The 22759-nt window shown below is 41.4% G+C and overlaps 1 protein-coding gene across 1 annotated transcript in view; it reads right to left on the reverse strand.

Moving 5' to 3' along the window:
• Positions 1-17333: 17333 nt before the first annotated feature.
• ptch1 (patched 1) overlaps positions 17334-22759 on the reverse strand; it is a 50791-nt gene continuing 45365 nt past the window's right edge. The window contains exons 21-24 of the mRNA XM_030773081.1: positions 20063-20162; positions 19131-19421; positions 18171-18720; positions 17334-17387 (exon numbers count right to left, since the gene is read on the reverse strand). Coding sequence (XP_030628941.1) covers positions 18172-18720; positions 19131-19421; positions 20063-20162 — 940 coding nt within the window. The 3' untranslated portion in view covers positions 17334-17387; position 18171. The remainder of the gene's footprint in view (positions 17388-18170; positions 18721-19130; positions 19422-20062; positions 20163-22759) is intronic.

The raw sequence follows: 22759 nt of genomic DNA on the forward strand, positions 1-22759 counted from the left end.
GTATTCCACATACGTTGACAAAGCACTGTGATTCAGTTTCCACTTGTTAACGCGTCTAAGAGAAACAGAGCTGACGTCGTTTAAGCGACAATACCATGCGACAACCAAAAGCTTCGTGCGACAAACAGAAGTTGTCCGTGCGAAGTCGTTCAGTACAATTCATATCTCATGGCTTATGCAGTTTCCAGAGTCCTGCTCACTACATATTTCGGCAACATTTAAGTAAACATAGCCAAATGAAACAGCTGTAGTTATTTTACCTTGTAAGTACGTAACTTCAATTTAGGTCATTTAGTCAGGGGCAATGTAACTTACCTGAATGTTCACTGAAATTACGTTATTTATGTGTTACGTTCATGAAAAAATCAGGTTAGGCTAATTTAGCTTTTACTGGAATCCTAAAATAATCTCGCTTGCTAGCTAACTTGCAAGAGAATGCATAGATTAAAGTATATCAAATATCTAAAAATTCATAAGTAATATCTAATAAACTACAAACCTGTACTAGGTGACTCGAAAACACGAGTCGCTTTATTATCCTTGCTGAAATAATCTGAACTTCCCTCTCTGTCAGAGGAACCGGATGTTGTCATTTGCTATTGGCTGCGCGCCTTTCTACGACGGGCGGGGTTTCACACTGGTACTGAATTTAAAGTAAGTTCACAACCGAAAGGTGAATTTCGAAACAAACGTGACCGTGTTTGAGGAAGTTTTCAGATTGAAATTAATTTTAATGGTCAAAATATTTAATACCATAATTCTAAGTATCGGAAATTGTAATCCAACGTCTTCCAAAAGTAGTGAGGGAACACTGATTCAAATTATGTGCAATTCGTGTCAGTACATCACTTTTTGCCACATGTTTGTTTCGTTCAGTTTATGGAAATCAAGAACTGCATAAACATGGCATATCTACATATGCCTTCAGAGAGACTTTTACTCATGTTCTTCTTGAAAGTATTTATCAGACTTGACTATTCTGGACAATTAGGATGAGGTGGTTGATCCAATGAAAAATAAATTCCTGATGATGGGAGAACTATTGACAAATCAGTCTTTGTCAAACTTAAATATTGTCATAGTCACTGAGGAACACACTGAAACATCCATATATTTCCTCCGTATTGCAGCCATGATGTTAAAATGTATACATTTTCAAGGCCGTACCTATTCTCAGATGAGATCTATAAGAACATTCCCTTTGATGATAATCAGAACTGTACACATGAGCCCAGGTTCACAGATGTGGCTTAACAGAATAGAATTCTGTCTTGACTTTGACCAGTGGGTGGCAGTGTACAAAGGGGAACAGGTCTCAGTTGCCTTTTTTCTGAGTGTAGGCTACTTTCAGGGGTATACTGTGAGGACGGGCAATGAGGCTTTATTTATTTATTTTGCCCATTGCAAATGGAAATGTGTCTGTGTGAGTCAGACAGAGAGAAAGAAAGAGAGAGAGAGAGAGAGATGTGCATAAAACCCACGAAATACACAAGTTCCATAATTCATACTTCTCTGAAAAATATTCAGCACAAAACAGCAATTAAACAACTCTTATATCACTACAGACACAGCAAATCCACTCATTCCCTGCAAAAGTACTTGTGTGGTATGGCACATAAACCTCACTGTCAACATATATCAAGCAAGACATCCAAAAGAACATACAAGAAAGAAGATCTGCTAAGCTTTATTTAAAGCCAAAGAGACAAAACATCCATTTTTGTGAGTCTAATTGGCACATCTGCCGTCATGCTTCATTTTACAGATTGTGTCCCTGAGGGAACTGGGTTGGGCTGGGTATTTTTGACCTTCCACATCCACACCTTCTTTTTCTACTTCAGCAACAGTATGTGGTGTCAATTTGATTTTAAATTTTTAATGTGAACACAGTAGAGTGGGGTTTGATAATGATATTTCCCACAGGTTTTTGGTGGTAAATCTGAATCCCTTAAGCTGAAAGACAGGGAGGGGGAAAGACAAACTGAACTTCACAAATGATTTTGAAGGTAATTGTTTTATAAACAAAAATGCACCAAAAATGTGCTAAAGCAGTAGCACAAGAAGATTTAAATTAATAACATTCAGTCGTTCACTCTCCAAGAAACATTTTCAACACTCATTTTCTCCCATTAGTCCAAAAACTTCACCATACCTTACTGATTTGCCAGAACTTCCCTTGTCCACAGTTTAAAGTGGATTGCAGTCAGAGTGTGTGATTACATTAGACACACACAGTCATTTGAAGGCTGACAGAGCGATCACAGTGAGGAATAGGTTTAGAGTCTGAGCCTGACACAATGGGAAGACTGTTTACAGCTCAGAAAGAGCAGGACTTAGAGAGAGTGCATACCAGCATTACAGAATTCAGGGGTCTCAGAGCCTGTCCCTCTGAAACCCAAAACAATTTTCAGTGGGCTCACACTCACTGTGTGTGTGTGTGTGTGTGTGTGTGTGTGTGTGTGGTAATGGTAAGTGTGTGTGTGTGTGTGTGTGTGTGTGTGTGTGTGTGTGTGTATGTTTTAATGGTATTTGGGTGTATGTGCATGTACATGTCAGTGTGTGTGTGTCCATGCATGGATCCGTGCCAGCCTGTATGTGTGCTTCCCCGTTAATTTATTTGTATATTTGAGTGTGTTTGAGTTTTCTGTTGGTATACATATGTATGTGTGATGTGGGATAGAGAGAGAGAGAGAGAGAGAGAGGGAGAAGGAAAAAAGAGAGTGAAAGAAAGCGTGAGTTAGGGAGAGAGATTGGCTAGGCAGCCCTATAACTTGGGGAATGTGTTTAAAGTAGGCTAATGGTTCCAGATTAGAGCTCACCATCTTTGTGGTTTTGCAGCAATGATGTGTGCTTTCCTCTGTACAGGGTGGTGCCTTGAACTTGCTCGCCAAATGGAAAAGTTGCACAAAAAACCCTCTATGCGCATGGCTGAGCAAAGCAAATATTGATTTTCAATCACTCATTTTTATTATCTGCGTGTGAACGTGCATGTGTGACTCCACAATAACACAGAAGCCTCTGTCAGATGTACTTTAGTTTGATTTGTTAAATGGCGGCCACATCATTCGATTTAATGGACTTTAATAGTTTGAGAGAAAAATGGCCATCTTTTTCAAAGTAGCCTCACTAGTCACATTTATATCACCTACACATCCATTTTAAATAACTAATCTGAATTTAAATTGTTGGATATTATTCTAAAATTAAGGTTAACTGAATCTAACCCTCCGTTTTTGTTTTTTTTCCCTCTCCCCCAGTTGAAGTTAATGTAGGTCAAATAGGGCCAGATTCCTTTGGTTGTTACATAAAAAGACATCTGGCTTACGAGGGAACTTACTTGGTCATCCAAATAGGAATAAAAAAAAACATGAAAAAAAATTGTGTGGTTGAATGCCTCAAGTAAAAACCATGTGTGTTTTCACTAAGCCCCAAACTGTGTGATTTGAAAGAGAGAAGGTAGAGAGAGGATGAGAGAGAGAGAGAGAGAGAGAGAGAGAGGGAGGGAGAAAGAGAGAGAGAGAGAGAGAGAGAGAGAGGGAGAGGGAGGGTCTGACATGAAGAGTGGTACCGGCAGAACGTTGTCATGTCCAACTTCTGAGATTGCTTAGTGGGTGGTAAAGCGCGGGGGCCTTAGCCAAACCGTGAAGATCGCCTCACGTCTTCCAAAGCAGTTGGACTGGGGTTGAATATCAACCACCGAAAGCTGTAGCCGAGCCAAAGAGACCAAGAAAAGCACAGATGGTAGTGCTGACAAATTAGGTCCATTCTGATCCAGCCTGATTTCATTTTTGGGGTTTTTTTTTGGTTGTTTTTTTTTTTGTTTGTTTTGTTTTTATTACCTGGCAGTGCATATGTCACTGCTACTCGTACATCGGCAATACAGCCGAACATATTTTAAAAGACGCCCGCAGGAACTCTCGACCCTGAACATATGCGTATGTGCGCGCACGCCTGTGTGTGTGTGTGTGTGTGTGTGTGTGTGTGTGTAAGTATGTGTGGTTTTACAGGCACTGTGGTAACATACACTGAACACAAATACAAAAAGGCAACCTCTCCCTCCCCTCCTTTTATTTATGTTGAATGAAAATGTGCTGGCTGCTTCAAATACTGCAGCCCACATATACCTGTGACTTAGCCAGCTGGCCCTGTTTTCTAACCCGAGTCGGGGACAACAGAAGCTGAAAAGCTAGGAGTGGCCAAAAATGGCCCACCCGCCTCAGGTTAATTTGCTTTGGACGAGAAAGCCCTTTTTTTCTGAAAATCTCTCCGTATTTATTCTGAATATTTATGTGCATCACATTAACATTATTTAATGCTTCTCCAGGTCTCAGAGCTTCTGCTCAAGAAAATCTGTACATAACCGGATGCATTTTAAGCAGGGATACAGCTGGTTAGCTGTAACCGCGGCGTGAAATGCTGAACGGCCGAATTTGTGTATTTGACTGCTTATCCATGATTCAGATCCTAAGTTTCAGCCACTCACAGCGTTTCTGATTTTATTTCAAACAGTTTGAGTCATACGTCCTGTGAACTGGCAAATGTGAAAGAAGTTCAAAATACCCGTACCTCTCAGTCAGGACTGTGAATAGTAATACACTGACACTTTCTTTCACAAGAAAGTACGTATTGCTTGAGACTGACACACATATAGATTCAACTTGATACAATTCAATTCAATTCAGTTCAATTCAGTTCAGTTCAGTTCAGTTCAGTTCAGTTCAATTCAATTCAGTTTATGTGTGTTGCCAAACACATGGACATCCCCTCCTTCTCTGTCTCTGTCTCTGTCTCTGTCTCTGTCTCTGTCTCTGTCTCTGTCTCTCTCTCTCTCTCTCTCTCTCTCTCTTGCTTCCTCTCTTTCTCTCTCTCTCTTGCGCACACAGACACAGGCAACAGTTAGCAGTGTAATCGAACTGAAGAAGAAGCTTAACTGTCAAAAAAAGTTTCCATACATACATGATATTTAACATAAACAGATAGATATACATACATATGTGTGCCAGTCCAAATTGGGAACAGTTTATTGACAAAGCAAATATTAGTGGCTTTTAAACATGCAATGTAATATCCAATTTCTGACAGTCAAAACACAAAAGCAGTTTAAGCACTGAAGCGAACAAAAAAATGGTATCAAGAGACCAGAAAATCTTTCAACTGGGGGATGAAAAAACAGATGTCCTGTCTTGCTCACAATACATAAATCTTCTACAGAGGAATCTCTTATCTGTTTCTGTGGGACAGATTTGCAGCAAATTCATCATTAATCAGCAGTTTGGTGTCCTGAAGTGAAGGGGCTTTGTGCTAAACTAAGCCATTTTACCAGTGGTTTGAATGAGCCATTCCAGACTGGTAAAAAAAAGATGTGGATAAAACTTGTTATAAATGGTGACAGGCTGATTGACATAGGTCTATCATCTCATCTCTAGTTTTCAATATTAAATCTCACTCTCTCTCTCTCTCTCTCTCTCTCAGTCTGTGTGTTTGTGTGTGAGTGGGTGCATGCGCGAGTACACTGCACATGTACACAGTACAAATGGGTTGTTATGGTCCCTGCAGAAAATGATTAATGGCTGTGTAACAAACCTCTTTTTTTTTTTTTTAATATGACAGCATTAAAATTGAATGCCATTAAAATTGAATGCCGTGTTTCAGCGGAATCTTAAAAGGCTTTGCATTTCAACCATTTGCCATTCGTCGCCGAAAGACGCAATTTTCTGCGAGCTTACAGCAAAAAAAGTGTTGTGAAAGATGATCATTTATTTCACTCTTCACTCAAAAACATTTCCCACATCTGTACATAACTCTGAAGTCAACTTCTCACTCTCCACATTTTGCGTTAATGCACTTCAGATGACTCTCTCTCTCTCTCTCTCTCTCTCTCTCACTCTGTCTCTCTCTTTCTCACTCTGTCTCTCTGTCTCTCACTTACTCTTGCTTTCACTCTCATGCACTCACAAACACGCACTCACATACACACTGTATATCAAATTCACACTCTCTCTCTCTGTCCCTCTGTCCTTCTGTCCCTCTCTCTCTCTCTCCCCCTCTCTCTTTCCCTCTCTCTCTCTCTCTTTCCCTCTCTCTCTCTCTCTCTCTCCCTCTCTCTCCCTCCTCCTCCTCCTCCTCTTCCTGCTTTTATACACGCTCACAAACAACACCATACACAGCACACACACTCCCTCATGCTCACTTTCATCCTGTCTGTCTGTCTCTCTCTCTCCCTCCCCTTTGTTCAAGTTTGCAAAAAACTGTAACCATAAATTCCGTTATAATCTTTTTGAATGGAGGACATTCCCAACGTGTGAAAGGATTCTATCATGAGTACATAATATCCGAACACCCCTCGTCAGCAGACTCAGAGAGCTGAAAGAAAACCATAATCAAAAACTATGAGCAGGGACAAAAAGTTTGGCAAGTCACTAAAGAGCGTTGCTCCTCTGTCATTCATGTGACACATTCAGCCATGATTAATGAAATGTACAGGGCTGGTCATTGGCTGGACATGGTGAACCTTGTGTGATGTAATGTTGTACTGCAGCAGAACAAATGCGTCTTTTTTTTTTGTTGTTTCGTTTTCTTTTTTTTTTTTTCTCTGCAAGACTGACGCTCAGAGCAAAATGTCCTGCTGCCTCAAATAACTAGAGGGCGTGTGGACAATCACCTAGAAACGTAAAAAAAAAAAAAAAAAAACAATCCCGTGGGCTTCCATTGAAATTCAAGGACCAAGAAACCCTTGAGAACGTGCGCAAAGTATCTGCTTACCAAAGTCTCTTGACAACATTTTGTTTCGTTCTGTGTCTGTGAGCAGGATGTATTGTGGAGTCAAAAGTTCAGAAATGAGGGGAGAACAAAAGAGTTAACAGCAGTATCTAAGCAAGACATCTACTTCTGCCCCCCCCTCCCCAACCCCCTTAAATGGGTTTATGTCGACCTTCAAACTTTAAAGAGCCTGTTTTGTAAGCGCCGTGGGTTTCTGTGTGTATGTGTGTATGTGTGTGTGTGTGTGTGTGCGTATGCATATGCGTGTGTGTGTGTGTGTGGGTTTGACATACCAATGTTGATTATGGAGACGGCCTAGAGTTTCATGACTAGTGCTGGTCACCTTCTGAAATGCTTTACCACAATTCCAAACATTTTTGCAGACGAGTCCTTTATTGCCTTGTGAGGAAGTGGGGTGGGGTGGGGGGTGGGGGGGGGGGTTCACTGGACAGGAAAGAAAGCCACTGTGACCAATCCAAAACAGTGAAGGGACCATCAGTTTGTGTGTGTGTGTGTGTGTGTGTGTGTGTGTGTGTGTGTGTCTGTGTGTGTGTGTGTGTGTGTTGATTGCTTGTTTGTGCAGATTGCAATGTTTATTTAAAGAACAAGAGAGTTATTTTCATGGTTGTCACAAATAACCATTTAAAAGCAGACATACATGAGATACTGCTTAGTTGTGCATCAGTCTACAGTGAAATGGGGAGAAATTAGGAACCACATGTCCTTTAAAATTGTATAATGGGCATATGAGGAAAACTGAAGTTGAGGAATTTAGATATACTGGTTTTCCAGACATTATGCAGGCATCCGGTGTAATTTACACTGAGGGATAAAAGTATCCTCTTTAATAAGAAATTAACATGAGAAACATGCTGCGAAAATTTTCAACAGAGCTGTTTTTTTTCCTTTTTTCATGCTACAAGGGGAGTAGTTCCACTATATATAATTAATTTGTCAGTAATTTAATGACATTTTAAAGTAGCTTGGTGGTAAATGAACTAAATTCGCATTTGTATTGAGTTTTCAGTAACTAATCCTGGTTTTGTCACATAGCTGTGTGGTGAATTACTGGAACCACTGAAACTGCTGGAAATTAAACTATCACAGACAGTCCAATTTTGGCATTATTTTTTCCCCGCCATTATCATCATAGCTTACAATACCTACTTTCTTTAATCTTAATTGGTTCTTTAATCTTAACCATGTAATTCTTAAGTTTGTTTTGCCATGGCATTCCAGATTTTGATATGATCATTTTTCCCCACAGTACTTTTGCTTTAGTGAAGTGCTTTTTCAAACTTACTGCAGTTAAACTCTTCTCCTGGTAGTAAATGTGTTAGAGCTTAAATTCTTTGAATGTGAAGTAAGTGGAAGCTTAGTAAACTATATTTCAGAGCTGATTCCCCAAATGTGGCATATAACTGAACTGTCGAGAGAGAGGGCAATGGTATAAAAAGAACACACACACACACACATACACACACACACACACACACACACACACATACCCTCTCTTAAACAGCCTTGTATACTACATGAGACGGTGCAGGGAGTGAATTTGAGCTACGGCATCAATCACCAGAACTGGAGTCAATGCTATTTGATTCATGTAAACTGACAGAGACTCAATGAGTCTCAGGTAAGCATAGAGTATCAGCAAGTCTAAGCACGAAAGACCAGTGAGAGGAGTTAAATGACCAGAACTTCATTCCAACTTTGTTTCCATAAACGTCCTTCAAATCCACATCAATGCTCTGCTCAAGGTTCACTCTTGTGTGCCACGTAGAGTCTTAACACAACAATATCATCATTCATTAGATTTGGAGTTTTAATTCAAAGTCTGAGTGAAGTCACCATCGTAGAATCACAATGGGGTTTATCTTGCTCCCTCTGTGAATGAAGAGGGTGTCAGTTTTTTGGGAGGCACCCTGATTGCTGCAGATATACCTCCCCTCTCGGGGTCCAACACGTTGAGTTTGTAACTGACAAAGACCTTGACACACATGTGGTTTCAATTAGCGCAGAGGATTCAAGAAGAAATTAAATAGAGGGTGTGTGTGTGTGTGTGTGACACCCCAGTCTGTCTGTCGACCTGTGTTGCAATCGAGAGATGTAGATGTATAATGAAATTGTGCTCCCACTGTAGCGGTTATCATTGTCATTAAGGCAGGAAAAAGACAAGAAAACCATTTGTACTTTCGACTCCATAACAAATTGTGTTATGGTAAGGAGGTAACGATACTTTTTCAGTGTCTGGGAGAAGCTGTAGCGTCAAAAGTAAAATATGTTCGAAAGATCTACAGCACTATAGAGTACTATAGAAGAAATTTCAGTGCAAAAAAAAAAAATGACTTCACTGATTAAAGCAGTGTTATAAAAAAAAATGCAAGTACAAAAGTAAAAGTATTGCACTAAGGTTTTTATACATTTGTTTCAGACCATAACCTATATGAAAAGAATCCATATGAAACAAGTTACAGTAGATTTTAGTTCAGCTTGACTTGACAATGGGCGCTTGTAATGCTGTCCGAAAGGCAAGAGGATGGTGGTAAGGACCAATGTATGGTATTAGTGTGTGTGTGTGTGTGTGTGTGTGTGTGTGTGTGGGAGAAAGAGAGAGAGAGGGAGTATGGAGGCAGACAATCCCTCCCCCTAGGGGACTGGAGAGAGAGTTCCTTGGGACCTGTTCCTCATTAGAAGTTTTGTCACTGTGCCAGAATCAATACACAAGGAGATGCTGGAAAAAAACAGCCACCATTTGTGAATGGGCAGAACAAACGTTAGCAAATTCCAGAGTGTTTACAAACAGGAGGGCCCTCCTCGTCACTCTCTCCACAGCTCTGTCTTCCATCAGCTCGCTTTGACTAGCCCCTGGCCTTAGGGCCCCAGGGCCCCAGGCTGCATCCAAACAGAGATGTAGAATCTCTCTCTCTCTCTCTCTCTCTCTCTCTCTCTCTCTCTCGCTGTCTGTTTCTCTCTCTCTGTGGAGATACAGCATACATAGAGGGCGTGTGAAATCAGATGCAGTAATTTTATTTGGATTAGCAGAATCTTGTGTTCGGCACAACACTCCCAAATACACATGAAAGCATTTAACTTTTGTTTTTTTTTTTACCCCCCCCCCCCCCCCCCCCCCCCCCCCACCCCCCTCTCCCCACCCCCTGCTCTAAATCACCCCTCTTTCCTCTCTCACTTTCGCTGCCGAAGATGACGCATATGTTTCCATACATTGTTGCATGTTTGTTAGCGAAGAAAAACACGCTTGGTTTTAAAAAAAGGAGGATGATTCTTTCGAGAGGACCCTCAGTGAAGTAAAGGGTTGTAAAAAGTTGAAGGACAGAAAAAAGAGGTTGCAATCTATCATTATTTTGTGATTTACACAGTAAACATGTGTATTAAACTGATGGAAACGTGTCGGCTATTCTAACCGCTTGGTGGGAGGTGGAGTTTGACCATGGAAAAGAGAGAGAGAGAGAGAGAGAGAGAGAGAGAGAAGAAACATCTACATTAGGTTACAACTGCACAAACCGTCTTGACAGTATGGAGCCTTTTGGTCTTGGCACCCACTCTTATCACTGGACCTTAAATGTAAAGATTGGGTATTTGTTTACCTTCTGAGCAAAAAAACCCCCACGAAAACAAAAAACAATGCAATGAGAAATTAAAGTAAAAAAAGGTAACTCAACAACATTATTTTCACACACTTGTCACTCATCATTGATGACCCCATCCACTATCATCTGGAAGCCCAAATTACTTCTTCATTAATATAACAGGGGTGATAGTTATGTGTGTACTCCTTGCCTCTCTGTATGAAATGTAGTTTGGAGTGTAGTTAATAGTTACTTGTTTGGTATTTGTTACCTTGTGATGAATGTAATGAGAAAAAGTTATGATCCTAATTCAGTTATCTAACACCATGTGTAGAGACGCAGCCACTATAAGCATGTTACTGAGTCCAACTATGTGCCAAAAAGAGTGTTTTCTGTCTCATGAAAAATGAACTCACTCAAAATTGAACTCACTCACACCAAATGACACAAGCCTTCCCTGGAAACTTAACAATTCTCAATGCCAGGTTTATCACATTATACTGCTAGCTAACAAATGCTAGGGAACTTCAAAGTCATTGCTGCTGGATTGCTTTCTAAAGCATGTTAACAGCTACAGTAACCTAAAGTATCGCCATCATCCTCTCTTCCAACACCGCCTTCCCTCTCTTCCCTCCCCAGATCAGAAAAGGACAGATAACCGATGCCAGTGGGCCTGGACGAATCTTCATTCCAGTCTTTCTTTCCTCATGTTATGGAGGTGGATGGAGGAGTGTTACAGAGGCAAGAACCACACTGCGGTCCTGATCACATCTGAGTCACAATGACAGGGAAAAGCCAAAAGCACCAAAAGACAATCCGCTCCAAAAAGCCAATGCTTAAAACCCAAGAGATCTATCCCCACCACCACCACCAAGATATTTAAACGTCCCTGTGGAATGAGGCTGGAGGCTCCACAGTGATTTTCCCATGGCTGTGCCCACTCCTGTGTAACAACTCCAATCAGTTCTCCAGACCGGACACTCCTTCTCCCTAAGTCTCAGCCATGAGGAATGATGAGGAACATTTGTCCCTGCAACCAACACAACAAGCACAACCCACAACCTTTTGAAAACCGATTACTTAGCGATCATTGTGAAGACTAAAGGGAAAGACTGTGTACTGGTAAAGAAAAACAACAAAAAAAAAACAATTTAGTGTTAAGAACGCAGACCAAGTTATTGGAGAAGAGGGGGGAATTGTGCTGTGTGCTAAGGCTGAAATGTCTTTGACTCCGACTGGAGATGTCTTCTGTGCTTCCCTGGATGGAGTGTAAGCCTCGTATAAAACAACGATTCAATAAAACACCGAAAACGTTGATGTACACCCAAACGACTTGACTCGATGTTTGATCTGCTTAAATATTATGCCATGTACTGTTGCATCATCAAACACCACTAACAAAGCGTCTTTGTTCTCAGGTCATTAATAGTTTTGTTTATAAGAGTTTTGTTTCTGGGCTAATTTTGTGAAAAAAGGTGGGGGTGGGGGGGGGGGGGGTGGTATAACATCATCGTTTGGAAATGTTGAAGGACTCAACAATCCAGGACACTTTGGTTTTGACTTCACTCCTGGCCGATTGTAGCAACCACTCTAATGTTTCTTTGGGTGGTACCATTCAAATGTCAGTTTTCCGCTGCCAGACACCTGGACTGTCCCAATACAGAACAAAATAAACATAATTTTTTAAAATGCTTTTTAAATTCCCTAAAGTGTGTGTGTGTGTGTGTGTGTGTGTGTGTGATGAGATGTGTGATTTCAGAGCTCTGAATTCCTTCATTAATGACTCCCAGCTTTGTGGGGAGTTGTTGGACAGAGGGCCCCATATGTCCAAACTGGGCTGCAGGACTGACACACACAGGCCACTGGAGGCAAAGAAACTGTCCAGGAGATCTAATGACGATCTCTCAAGCTACCTCTGTTTCTCTGGTGCTCTGCTCTGACATGCACTGTCTTATGAATGATGCTCTTATCTCTCTCTCTCACTCACTCTCTCTTTCTCTCTCTCCCTTTGTCTCTCACTCTCTCTCTCTCTCTCTGTCTCTCTCTCTCTCTATATATTGGTCTGTACATATAACTTTTCAATTGTTATTCATGTTTAAAAGTTTTCAGAAAGTGGTGATCACCACAGGGAAGTGAAAAAATTCATTCTTAAGTTTACACTATAACTTCAAGGGGTGATTTTCACAGTAACTCAGAGTTCAAAGTGGGGTTTTTTTCTGAAGTCCCATTGTAAAGGAATATACTTTGTGACTGATGTTAAGTTTATATTAGTTCTGTTCATTTGGCAGATGTTTAAAGTAAAAAAGGTTTATTAGTTTAAGTCAGCATATAGGCTATACTAGGATTTTCATAAAGACTATGTATATAGGTTACAATGGAAAACTTTATACGCTGATTAATACTTAGTTGTAGAGGTATTTGTCAAATATTTAATATGTGACTATACACACACACACACACACACATATATATATATATATGTGTGGTGTGTGTGTGTGTGTGTGTGTATGTATATGTGTGTATATATATAGACAGATAGATACATACGTGTGTGTGTGTGTGTGTGTGTGTGTGTAAATATATATGTATACTGAGTCTAGAGAAATGACTGTGTAAATATAATTGGAGAAGAGAGCAGTATATGGGTTGGTATGTGTGGTAGATTAGATACCATAAATCGTTTTGCTCTGGGCTCCAGTTTTTTCTCAGTACAATATGCACTCTCCAGATGGAGAACATGATTCAGTACATAAACACTATCCTTGTTTTTGCCATGTTTGACATACAGTCAAACAGTATTTCAAGCTTTCCATATAAACAGCCACAAATCCTACTGACGTCTCTGAGAAGACAAAGAAAGTACCCACCTCCCTTCCCTCCGTCCATCCAGTGCTTCTATTCTCTCTCTCTCTCTCTCTCTCTCACACACACACACACACACACACACACACACACAGAGGAAAAGATTTGTAGAAAGTGTGTCTATTCGCAGAATTCATTGGCTTAGCTGTTGTATTGTGGTGCGTCTGTAACATATGCAACATCACAGAAAAAGAATGACTGGCAAGGCCACGTTAATGTGGTTAATAAAATTGCTTTTAGCTAAAAAGAATACCAAGAAAATATGCTGGAACTAATCTTCACATTCGATGCAATAGCTCTGTGCACCGTACGTATGTAAGGTTACCTAGGTGATGTGACAACTGTATATTAAAGGTTTCATCAGCAGCAATAATGACTGCATGGATCTGAGCCGATCATACAGAGGCATAGGTTATCAAAAAGTTTTATCTGTCCACTCTGTTAGAGGTACAGTATACTGAAGGAAGCTCTGGGAATTTTTGGTGGGCATAAATACTCACCACCCATGCAGCTGAGTGAAGGGGGTAGCCTGAATCAGTTGCACTCACTCCGTTTCCAAGGCCACATGCCCCTTTTCATTACTTAGAACAGACCAGCTCTATTGTAACTACAACCAATTTCCTTGCAGTCTATAAAGCTGTCAATCAGCATCAAACAGAAGAGTGAAGCTGGGGCTACAGCCATGGCTGGCTGTTAGAGGGAGGAGGGGAGAGAGAGAGGGGGAAAAAAAAGTAGATTTGTGACCAGATGTCAGCAAGTTACAAAACTCTCCAGGCAAAAATAATGTCCCCGGCACCTCTAATACTTCACATAAAACGACCTTGGGCCAAAGAGAGAGAGAGAGAGAGAGAGAGAGAGAGAGAGAGAGAGAGGGAGGCCTGTTGAATATGTGAATGTTTCAAGACAGAAAAAAATATGACATGCTAACACTTTAGCCTCTGTGATTTAGAGAGTTCTAGAATACATTATCAGGAAAAAAAAACCCACTGTTGCCAAAGGCTTCTAGATGAAATGTCTATGGAGGTGTAATGTGACAAGGTGTGACTAATAAAAAAATAAACCCAGTCATGGTTAACTACTTCCTTAAGATGCATTTATTAAAGTTATTACAGAGACAAATAAGTTATAATATTTTTTTTTTTATTTGTTAGAATTCTATCAGTGTTTGAGCATTATTGTTTAGAGAGCTAGTACATTTTCTTTTTCTACTTTCATGGCTAGCCTTTCAAAAACCCAAGAACAGTCTCCAGAGGTCTTTTCCCTCTCCTATGCTAATACTGCGGGAGGGAAGGTGGGGAGAGGGGGGGGGGGGTCTTTAGTTGTCTCAGAACAAGTTAGCAATGAAAGTGTGCACCTCAATGTTTTCTCTGGCACATTCCCACAGAATGGTAGCATTACATATAAACTCTTTAAAAATATACTTCTGTCAAATAACTTGACAACTACTATGTACACTACAAAAATAAATTTTCATATAAATAAATTATATGGCATACATTTATCTTTGTAACTGAAACGACATACATCCACACCAACCGAGGACAATGGCAGTCTGTAAAAACCACTGATTACTTTTTTTTTTTCCTTTTAAAATCCTCTAAGAGCTATGATGAGTCTGTAATGTAAATGTTATATATTCTTTTTTTTTCCTATTTAACATTAGTAAGCACTTTATACATATCAAAATCCATTCATGTAAAAACAAAACTGTAATAGTGTTTTTTTTTTTCAACAGACATAAAAATCCCTGCATTTGTTATCAACTGGCATGATGACCATTATTAAAAACAAAAAACAAACAAACGAAAAAAAAAAACCATCTTATAATACAAAAATATAAATATTGCAAAACAAATGTAAAAAAATAATAGTATATAAAAATACAATAGTTGCCAGCCATGATTTTTCTCTCCTTTTTATGCCAATGTGACATTCAGGAGAACATAAAACAAATGACAAACAAAACAAAACAAAAAACAAACAAACACACGTTCACACACGCAACAGACAAAACAAAACGAAACCTCAGGAAAGTCAATCTGAACAACAACAACAACAACAACAAAAAAAAAAAATGCTTGAAGAAAGGAGGCAGACATCTGTGTGTCTGACAGGAAGTGAAACTGGATGGGAGGGGGATGGGCTGGGGAGCTGGCAAAAGGAATCCATACACATAACACACACACACACACACACGCACACATACACATACACTCCAACCTCACAGTGATGGAGGGGGACTCTGTGGCCCTTGACCCCAGAAGCACTCGCATGCACCATTTGGCAGTTGAGGGGCAACTTCCAATTAGTGTCATGGCGTTATGTTGTGGATTTTTATGAGGTGAGGTCAACACAGAGACGGCTCATGCTAAATTGGGGCCAGTAGTCACAGATGTCACTGAGGGGCTGGGTGGGTGGATCTCTCTACAGAACACTGGTCCTGTCAGGCCATTTAGCGCTTAACCCTTAGACTGCCAGTCGAAAAAATAGCTTATCAAAACAGGTATATCGTAAAAGTAGCTAAAACCATGACGTATTACATAGTTAGTTGCCTGGCTGGTTCAGTTTATGATATCACTAGCTTACTAGCAAAAAAATGAGATATATATATATATATATATATATATATATATATATATATATATATATATGTGTGTGTGTGTGTGTTTGTGTATATGTATGTATGTATGTATGTATGTATGTATGTATCACCGTGCATTTTGTCTTGTTGAGGTCAACAATAATGTTGCTACCATGGAAACTCATTTTCCACAGAACTACTGAAATGATTTCAATATTAACCTGGATGAGTAAAATCAATAAGAGTAAAGTTGAGATACAAAAGTGAGTGTGGAGAAGAGGTAGGGATTAACACTAAATGGCCCTTTTGTTTACAGTAAAAAAAACAAACAAAAAACAACTCAAAACAAGAACAAAAAAACAAAGCAGAGCAGAATTAAGTTCCAAAATAAACGTAAGAGTTAAAAGGCCACAGTCACCGAGACACAAACATGCCTAATTCTTTCTTCATATTCTCTCGACTTAATTCTCACGCATAGCGTGTTTCAAAGTTAAACAGTAATTGTTTCCTTTTTTTTTTTTAAACTACCACAGGTTTGTGATAAGCAAATTAACATTAAAATATACACCAAACTCGCTACTCTCACACACATACACACACACACACATGCGCACACACACACACGCTATACAGTCACTCACAGACACTTCCCCTTATCTAATGCGATTCTGACTCATCTGAACCCAATACATTAAAAATGAGCAAAACGTTGTACCTACGTAACTATAGCGTTATCTGAAGTATACACTGTTGAATTTGTAACGTGTGTAGTATTAATACAGGGGTGTGACATGGCTAGTGAAAAGAACTGTTTTCAGTAACAGAGCAGAAAAGCCCGTGCGGTTGAAGTGTCTCTCGCACTACGTTTGTCATGGTTCCTGTGAGATCTGTGAGCGGCTGAAAACGCATGTCAAATCAAAATGATCATTTTACACGTTACCACACATTGGACAAACTGACAGAGGATGAGAGGGGGAGAAAAGCTGTTCAGAATTACGCCCATTTCTTTCCTCTTGATCCATATCAAAATGAATTTGATATGGAGTCTGGAGAGGTCTTGGGGAAACCAGATTGTTGGTAGAGGGTGCCCCACACACACACACACACACACACAATATAAAAACACATAATTGCATAGAAATAAACAGGTAACTTACAAAATATTTAAGCAGCAATGATGTATGCTGTAATGTTTGTGTACATGAAGCTTCTTTGTGGCACAGATACACAGATGGATGAACAGTAAATACCAATCTCATACACACACACACTCACACACACACACACACGCGCGCACACATGTCAAACATTATGATGTCTCCAGATGGGTTTAAAAAAAAAAAAGGAGTTTGACACCTCCTAAATTATAGCTACTTTTCTTTTTCTTTCTTTCTTTCTTTCCTATTTACATTTGTGTACACATTTAAATACTCATAGAAATATCTAAGTCAATAATACACTAGGTTTTACAGTAAGAGAGGAGCACCGGTGTGAGGCTGCTGGTTCATGAGTCTCCACGTCACAGCACCACCTCCTGGGTCAGGAGCAGAAGGAAGTCCCATCTTTGGCGATTGTGCTTCAACATTCTACCACTGAAAACAACCGACAACAAACCATAAATAACAAACAAACAACCAAACAAAGACATTTTTATTGGACAGAGATGATGGGTTAAAAGTAGGGGTGTAACGATTCACCGATACGTTCAGCGATTCGATTATAACGATTCAACGATTCGATTCGGTGCGATTCCATGCGATGCAACAGGATGCAATCATATACAGTTCTTAACATTTGTTTAATGTAGACATTCATTTTCCTTCCTTCTTATAAAATCCAAATGTCTTCCAAGCTTTAGATTTTAGATTTGATGATGCGCTGTAAACCGTGTCAGTGTTGTTGGGCATTTTGTTGTTTTTATCTCGCAAGCAAGGCTAATGTTACTCTTGTAAAAGGTCAACGCGAGACGCTGTGTAGATTCATTAGCGGATGAGAGGCAGTCATTTCCATTGACTTGTAATGTTAAATCAGTGAGTCTCCAACAGCAGCTTAATTTATACTAAAGTAGAATTAGCAGCAAAGCTTCAGTCAACCGACTCATAACTTTAGAATCGGGTGATTGACTGGTTCATGGCACATTTAGATCGATCCAGGGGTCTGCCTATCGATGTAGTCGCACAGGTTTCCTATTTGTATCGGTGAATCGTTACACCCCTCGTTAAAAGACAAAATCAATTAAAATGATTGAAAATGATTGTTCTAATGCAAACAAGACAACTTCTTACTGGATGGTTAACAAAATCAATGCATAATCAATCGAAAGGGATGTGTGAACTTGTTCGGATGGTGCGAGGGCACTGGTTTGTGGGTTTTACCTCAGCTGGACGGCCTTCTGTGGTGGTCACTCGGAGTGTCGTATTCGAGATCCTGCAGCTCCATTCCCTCCAGCTTACAGTCTCTGTTGTCAAAGCTCTCGTCCAGGGGAACGTGAGGGTCTTGGAAGTGTGGGTTGGGGTAGACATCTTCTGAAGTGTGATAGCTGTTATTGGATGGGTATTGGTAGGCGGGGCTGTGGGAGGGCATCCCCGGGTGGACCGCCACCGTCACTGAGGCGGAAGCCGTTACCGTGGTGATGGGCTGGCAGTAGGCGGGGCCCGTGGAAGCGTAAGCGGCGTGAGGGAAGGACTGGTGTGTGTGGGCGCGTCGGCCACCTGCTGGGCGTTCCCGGTGACCGGAGCTGCCCGATTCGGTAGCGGTCTCAAAAGCGTCCATGCGTGGCCTGTGAGGGGGCGGCTGGTGCTGGCCCCCCGAATCCCTCTTGGGGTCCCTGCTACTAAATCGCCGTGACGACTGAGGTCTTGCATCCTGAGAGTGAGCTGGATTGCTGGACCTGAATTGCTGCTGCCTGAAGTCTGGCAGTTCAGTCTGAGAAAAGTAGAAGCATTCTAGTTTAATCTTCCAGCTGTTTTATTTTGTGATTTCGTCTTATGCTACATAGTATATGAGTATGTCATTTCTTGCCAGGGTTCTTTTCAAAGCACCACTCCAAGTACAGACATATAGAAAAAGCAAATCTACTTAGTTTGCTTAAATTCTTAGACAGAAAAAAAAAGTAGATCTGGTAATTAAATAGTAATAATACACACACACACACACACATATATATATACATAAACACACACATTAATGCTTCATTGAATAAAACAGAATTCAGCTTAATATGTAAATAAAACCTCTTAAGGATTCTTGTTCCTTTGTGGATTTGTAACAAGTCTATAATAATACTATATTAACAAGCAGAAGAAGAATAATAAGATCATAGTAACGGTGCTTACAGCAGAATGGGGGTAGGAGCGTGTCTCTGCCTGGCGGGGGGGCTGCCGCCCCACTCCCCCCAGACGCACCTCCTCTGGCCTGGTTGCTCGCCCCCTCCCAGGCCGCAGGTCGTACTGCTGCAGCTCCTGACTGATGCCAGACACGGTGGTGTTGGAGCCGTACTCTGAATCCGAGGAGTCGGATCCCGTCCCCGCGGTGGCGTAGTTTGGCCGCACGGTGAAACGCACCACCTGTGGTGGAGGCCCCGGAGACGGAGTGGGCAACCGGCTCCGCCCATCCACAGGAGAGACCTAAAAGAGAGAGAGAAAGAGAGAGAGAGAGAGAGAGAGAGAGAGATGGGGTAGAGGATGGGAGTCGATTAGTCTTTGAGCTACTCTCCGCTCAGAGAAAGACATGCCCTCTGAGGTATTCTTTACCCCAAAAAACTCAATTTTGAATTGTTAGTGTTACTGCTGTAAACATACAGTTTTTCACAAACAAACAACACATTGCTATTTCATCTCATTAAGTGATTCAGAAGTAGCTTTAAAACCCATTGCGATTGTCAGCTGTTTGCTCAAATTCAGGCCAAGACACTTCCTGCCACAGGGGGGCATATCGAGGACTCTCAGAAAACAGCTTTTTCCAATATATGTTTCGATTGAAAACGAGACATGAGAAAGAAATGAGAACACAAATGTTGCAAAAACAGACACGTCTAAAGAGCGTACTAGTCCTAAGGGCTAAATTTCACAGTCACCGGCAGGACATGCCATAGATTCTCCACTGTTAGACCAGTTAAGTGAACAACACGTGTAACTTTGGTTTTCCTGACGTAGCTCGGAGCTAGGTTCACCCTGTGTGCTCCTGTCTGTCTGCCTGCCGTGCATAGCTCTGTGAATGGTATGGGCCGGTGCCCCAGCTGATGACTCAACTGGAGAAATGCTCTTACCTCAGGATAAGGGCCAAAGTAGGACAATAAAACTGGGAGAAGGACCAGTCCGTTGAGGGCTCCCAGTACGGTCAGGATGGCAAGCACGGCGAAGAAATACCTGCCAGTCAAACAGAACCAATAAACGTTTTAGGAACAGAGAGAACTGCGCTTGAAAAATTGGACTGATGTCTCTGACTGAGAAAAGTGTAAAAACACACAAACACACACACACACTAGAGAAAAATTCATTAAGTAGAATGTGAAATTTACCTTGTGTCAAAGCTAAATCTCCAAACAGAGTTAGTCTTTTGAAAGCAGTAGAAAAGAGACAGGAAACATAATTAGTTGGTTCATTCAAAAGAAGAGAGCGGGAGGAAGGACAGAGTCAGATTTTTTCGGGGGGGGTCGAGGGTGGGGGCTCTGTGTGGAGTACAACCAAACACAGGCAAAGCAAAGAGAGTGAGGAATGCGGAGTAGGGGGCTCGTCAGGGATTGGGGGGGGTCGGTGGGGGGGCACAAAGGGACAGGGGCCTCTCTCCCTTTTTTTTTTAAAAAAGAAAAAAAAAACAGCTGAAGCAAACAAATGAAGTGAAGGGTATAGAATTTAAACAATTTAGTCTAGAAGGAAGAGGGGAGGGAAACTATGGCCCCTCTGCTTGCCTAAACCTCACTCTTTCTCTCTCTCTCCTTCTCTCTCCCTCTAAGCCCCTGTGAAATTTCCCTGTCGTTCACAATCCCCCTGGTCTAATTAAATCTCTAGTGTATCAGGTAAGACCCCCCAATCCCTCTCTCTCTCTATCTCTCTCCCTCCTTCATTAAGGACGGCTGTCCTCCTCCGTGAGTCTGCTGCTTGGGCGCAAATTGCGAAGGCTCAAATTGCAGCCGCCATCTCTCACCTCATTAGAGAAATGTAGGGGACCCGGGCCGGGAGGACAACCTCTAAGAAATCGAGCTATTCGGCACTTTGTTCGCAACTCCGTGAGCTCGAAGAGTCTCTTCGTTTTGCTAACATCGACAATGCCATGATAACGACGATGGCTCTTACTGAACCTGGGTGACTCCACGAGAGAGGTGAAAATTACTCTCACAAAATGGTGGAGTTGGGAGAGGAATCAGCGAACATACATTTGGAACATATTTTATGAGCTTCTGTGTTATGCCAGCTTGTGTGAGCATGAGAGGAAGAAACCAGTGCCTGCCAATGGGATATCCAGCTCAGCTGCATCCACACAGACTAAACCCACTGATACTTCTATAAAGGATCTTCTTCTGGGCTGTATCCAATCTAAGGTTTTCTCTACAGTTACTTCTGCCGAGGGAGGGGGAGGGTGGGTTTGGGGTGGCTAAGAATGCCAGAACCGCCCAAGGTGTGCCGTTGGCCCAGAACCTCACGGAACCTGGTTTATTCTTGACTGCGTTAAAAAAAAAAAAAAAAACCCCAAAAAAACCCCTCCTTTATTTATGTCGGAGAGGAGAGTTCAGAGGGATGGGATAACTGGGTTCGGGGAGATAGACACAGACGATTTACCGAGCAGACGCCACCAGTTTGCCCAGACCAGAGGACGGAGAGCAGGCAAACACCCCACTTTATTTAGACAAGTCTGCACATTGGCGCAGGAAGGCCTCAATGTTTAGGTTAGAGCTTCAGTCTGGATTCAATCAACTTCCCCCTCATTAGATTTATCCTTGAATTCTACTTAGGGGAGAGTGTTTATTTTCCCCTCCACACCACACACGGTGGGACAGACACTAGAACCTTCTCCAAAAAGTACACAAACGCAAGAGACTGTGTGAGTGTAGAACCGAAAAATAAAATGGCGGCACTCTTTGTTATGACTTGAAGTAGTTTTAGACACTCTTTGTGACTGCTGGTCATGAGAAGTACTGCACGACTAAGTGTGCGTGTGTGTTTTTAATGAAAATGAATGATATTTTTCGGAATATGGGACCTGACAAAGGTCTTTTATACATTTTTACTGTGGTGTCCCGTTAAATGAAGCGTGTGGAAACGCGTCCCTGAACCTAACAGTGCGTCTGCGCCTCCGGGTTTTAAAAGCTCGACGTCCGATTTCGGCATTGGGCCGCATATCATGTGGGAAGCACATGCAGGATCTGTTTGGAGTCAAAACATTCTCAGACCTGACAGGGGGAAAGTCAGGGAAACATTTATTTCTGCAAGACTAGAAAAATACGAGCAAACTTTTTGTGGGAGTTTTTTTTTTTTCTTTTTCTTTTTCTTCCTCCTTCGCTTCTTATCTTCAGGGGCTGGTTTTGTTTGGTGAAAAAACAGAGGAGCATTAACTGGGAGCCCGGGAGAGAGCTTGGGGCCCTGTGCACGGTCTTTTTTGGAGAAGTGAGGAGAGGAGAAGAGAGGAGGTGCACAGGGGCGGAGGAGGAGGTGGAGGAGAAATAAAGGGATAGAAGGAGAGGGGATAGCTTAGTGGTTGTGCGCGCTTTCATTCATTGGCACACTACTCCTGATCCTTGCGAGAGAGAAGGGTGGGCCCGTCTACATATAAATCTCTGTAGATGTAGTGGAAGCAATAATTTTGTACTCTCTGATCAACTGCGCTTCACACAACATGCCAGACACTCTGATAAAGCCCAATAAAATCTGTTTATGAAGATGAATCACCAATACTGAACGCTGAACGCAGAACTGTATTTTTGTCAAGCAGAACCATCTAGTTCTCAGGTCTAGGACCCCTCTACAGA

The sequence above is a fragment of the Chanos chanos genome, chromosome 1, assembly GCF_902362185.1.
Source record: "Chanos chanos chromosome 1, fChaCha1.1, whole genome shotgun sequence".
Lineage (NCBI taxonomy): Eukaryota > Metazoa > Chordata > Actinopteri > Gonorynchiformes > Chanidae > Chanos > Chanos chanos.